Source organism: Macaca nemestrina, chromosome X (assembly GCF_043159975.1).
Source record: "Macaca nemestrina isolate mMacNem1 chromosome X, mMacNem.hap1, whole genome shotgun sequence".
Taxonomy (NCBI): Eukaryota; Metazoa; Chordata; class Mammalia; order Primates; family Cercopithecidae; genus Macaca; species Macaca nemestrina.
Genome location: NC_092145.1, coordinates 78,523,176 through 78,527,049, shown reverse-complemented (window position 1 = coordinate 78,527,049; position 3,874 = coordinate 78,523,176). Strand labels below are relative to the sequence as shown.

The window sequence follows — 3,874 nt, the reverse complement described above, 5'->3', positions numbered from 1 at the left end:
CCAATTTTGAGAATCTATTAAGTGCCTGGCACTCTGTGTAGAAGCCCTCCAATCGTGCCCTAAATCTGAGAAGTATTTATTATTATTTCCATTTTTGTTCCCTATGCATCTACTCTAAGCTCCTTGTTTCACCCTACCAAAATTTCCCTTCTGCTAGTGCTCTCCTTTGGTGCAGAACCACCGCATCCACTTTCTCAGGCCCAGGGGAGGGGCGGGGCGGGGCGATTTCGCCTTGCCGCAGAGCCAGTCTGCGCCTGCGCGGACTGCGGCAGAGGGCGGGGTGTGAGAAGCAGAGTACACTGAGACTAGCATTCACTGCTGGCCAGTGCCTGCGTTTTCCACCACCTCTAATTTCAGCTTCAGCAAGTTGCTTGGAACTTTGGTTCTGGCAGCAGCAGCAACATCATTACCGCTAGCGGCAGTTTTGTGCCGAGGCACCTACACACCTCCAGTCGTCTGTGCCAGATCGCGGGCCTGTCTGTGTCTGCTCCTACACGCCGGTCGGCAGGACCATGTCTCTGGTAAGCCAGAATTCGCGCCGCCGCCGCCGCCGCGTTGCGAAGGCCACTGCGCACAACAGCAGCTGGGACGAAATGCAGGCCCCTAATGCCCCCGGTTTCCCCGCTGATATGCCAGGCTCAGACGTCCCCCAGGGTCCCAGCGATTCCCAGATCCTTCAGGGCCTCTGTGCCTCTGAGGGCCCAAGCACCTCCGTTCTGCCCACCTCCGCTGAGGGCCCAAGCACCTTTGTGCCGCCCACCATCTCTGAGGCCTCAAGCGCCTCCGGGCAGCCCACCGTCTCTGAGGGACCTGGCACCTCCCTGCTGGCCACCCCCAGTGAGGGCCTAAGCACCTCCGGGCCTCCCACCATCTCTAAGGGGCTGTGCACCTCTGTGACGCTTGCCGCCTCTGAGGGCCGGAACACCTCCAGGCCGCCCACTTCCTCTGAGGAACCGAGCACCTCCGTGCCGGCCACCCCTGGTGAGGGAACGAGCACCTCCGTGCCGCCCACAGCCTCTGAGGGACCAAGCACCTCCGTGGTGCCCACCCCTGATGAGGGACCGAGCACCTGCGTGCAGTCCACCGCTGGTGAGGGACCGAGCACCTCCGTGCCGCTCACCGCCACTGAGGGCCTGAGCACCTCCGTGCCGGACACTCCTGATGAGGGACTGAGCACCTCCGTGCCGCCCACCGCCACTGAGGGTCTGAGCACCCCCGTGCCGCCCACCCCTGATGAGGGACCGAGCACCTCCATGCCGGCCACTCCTGGTGAGGGACGGAGCACCTCCATGCTGCCCGCCGCCTCTGACGGACAAAGCATCTCCTTGGTGCCCACCCCCGGTAAGGGATCAAGCACCTCCGGGCCACCCACCGCCACCGAGGGCCTGATCACCTCCGTGCAGCCCACTGCTGGTGAGGGACCGAGTACCTCCGTGCCGCCCACCCCTTGTGGGGGACTGAGCACCTCCGTGCCGCCCCCCCCTGGCGAGGGACTGAGCACCTCTGTGCCTCCCACCGCCACTGAGGGCTTGAGCACCTCCGTGCCGCCCACTCCCGGTGAGGGACCAAGCACTTCCATACTGCCAACCCCCGGTGAGGGACGGAGCACCTCTGTGCCGCCCACTGCCTCTGATGGATCGGACACCTCCGTGCCGCCCACTCCTGGTGAGGGCCCAAGCACCTTAGTGCAGCCCACTGCCTCTGACAGACCGGGAAGCTCCGTGCTGCCCAACCCTGGTGAGGGCCCGAGCACCTTGTTTAGCTCTAGTGCTTCTGTGGACCGGAACCCCTCCAAGTGTTCCATTGTTTTGCCAAGCCCTAGGGTAACCAAGGCCTCCGTGGACTCGGACTCTGAGGGTCCTAAGGGTGCAGAAGGCCCTATAGAATTCGAGGTCCTGAGAGACTGTGAGAGCCCCAACTCCATTACTATTATGGGCCTCAGTACTTCCCGGGTTGCAATTACCTTGAAGCCCCAGGACCCTATGGAACAGAATGTAGCTGAGCTGTTGCAGTTCCTGCTGGTGAAGGATCAGAGCAAGTACCCTATCCGGGAGTCTGAAATGCGGGAATATATTGTTAAAGAATATCGCAACCAGTTTCCTGAGATACTCAGGCGAGCAGCAGCCCACCTGGAGTGCATTTTTCGGTTTGAATTGAGAGAACTTGACCCTGAGGCACGTACCTACATTCTGTTAAACAAACTGGGACCTGTGCCCTTTGAAGGGTTAGAAGAGAGCCCAAATGGGCCAAAGATGGGCCTCCTGATGATGATTCTAGGCCAAATATTCCTGAATGGCAACCAAGCCAAAGAGGCTGAGATTTGGGAAATGCTCTGGAGGATGGGGGTGCAGCGGGAAAGGAGGCTTTCCATTTTTGGGAACCCAAAGAGACTTCTGTCTGTGGAGTTTGTATGGCAGCGTTACTTAGACTACAGACCAGTAACTGACTGTAAACCAGTGGAGTATGAGTTTTTCTGGGGCCCAAGATCCCACCTAGAAACCACCAAGATGAAAATTCTGAAGTTCATGGCTAAAATATATAACAAAGATCCTATGGATTGGCCAGAGCAATACAATGAAGCTCTGGAAGAAGATGCTGCCAGAGCCTTTGCTGAGGGTTGGCAGGCTCTCCCTCACTTTAGGAGGCCCTTTTTTGAGGAAGCTGCTGCAGAGGTAGCATCCCCTGATTCAGAGGTTTCCAGCTATTCCTCAAAATATGCCCCACATTCATGGCCTGAGTCAAGATTGGAGAGCAAGGCAAGGAAGTTGGTGCAGTTATTTCTGCTTATGGATTCAACTAAGCTGCCTATACCAAAGAAAGGAATTCTGTACTACATTGGCCGAGAGTGCAGCAAAGTGTTCCCTGACCTCCTGAATCGTGCTGCCCGCACCCTGAACCATGTCTATGGGACAGAACTAGTGGTACTTGATCCCAGGAATCACTCCTATACCCTGTACAACCGAAGAGAGATGGAAGAAACTGAGGAGATCGTAGACAGTCCAAACAGGCCTGGCAACAACTTTTTGATGCAGGTCCTAAGCTTCATCTTTATCATGGGCAACCATGCCAGGGAGTCTGCAGTCTGGGCCTTTCTGCGGGGCTTAGGGGTTCAATCTGGGAGAAAGCACGTGATTACCTGCCGATACTTGAGTCAGCGCTATATAGACAGTTTACGGGTTCCTGACAGTGATCCAGTGCAATATGAGTTTGTATGGGGTCCTAGAGCCCGTCTGGAAACCTCCAAGATGAAAGCCTTGCGATATGTGGCCAGAATCCACAGAAAGGAACCACAGGACTGGCCACAGCAGTACAGGGAGGCAATGGAAGATGAGGCCAATAGAGCTGATGTTGGGCACAGGCAATTCTTTGTTCACAACTTCAGGTAGAGGAATGCATGGCAGTCAGAGGGGCCTTGCAAGAAGGGGCCTTAGAGCCTCAGGTCTCATGTATTGGGGGATGGGGGCGGGTACATACTGTATTTGGTATTTGTGTTCCAGTTATATTTATGTCTTTTCATATTTAGTTCTTGTGTGGTGTCTGGAAGTGTTTCAACTGTTTTAATATATTGTCCGATTGGGTAAATGTGATTGACCACTTGCTGTCTCTGTTGTATTTTGGTATGAGTTTTGATAGCTCTATAAAATGTTTTGAAAATCTTTCCATCTTGTTGCATTATCTAGAAGAGAATATATAGCATATAGCTATAGATATAGGCTTTTCCTTAAAAGCTTAAAAAAATTCGCCAGTAAAATAATCTAGCTTAAAGTGATAAACAAACAAATATATTGACAACTGAAAAAGCACTCTAAATTGTGGCTGGCTTCCCTTTCTGTGTGCTATTATATAAAGAATACTGATGTTTACCTGTATTTGC

At 54.2% G+C, this 3,874-nt stretch overlaps 1 protein-coding gene across 1 annotated transcript; it reads left to right on the top strand.

Annotated features, from left to right (window-relative positions):
- Positions 1-270: 270 nt before the first annotated feature.
- On the top strand, positions 271-3,509 carry LOC105464232 (MAGE family member E1). The gene has a single exon (XM_011711919.3). The coding sequence runs from the start codon at positions 513-515 to the stop codon at positions 3,384-3,386; it is 2,874 nt and encodes a 957-aa protein (XP_011710221.2). The 5' UTR covers positions 271-512; the 3' UTR covers positions 3,387-3,509.
- The last annotated feature ends 365 nt before the right edge of the window (positions 3,510-3,874 follow it).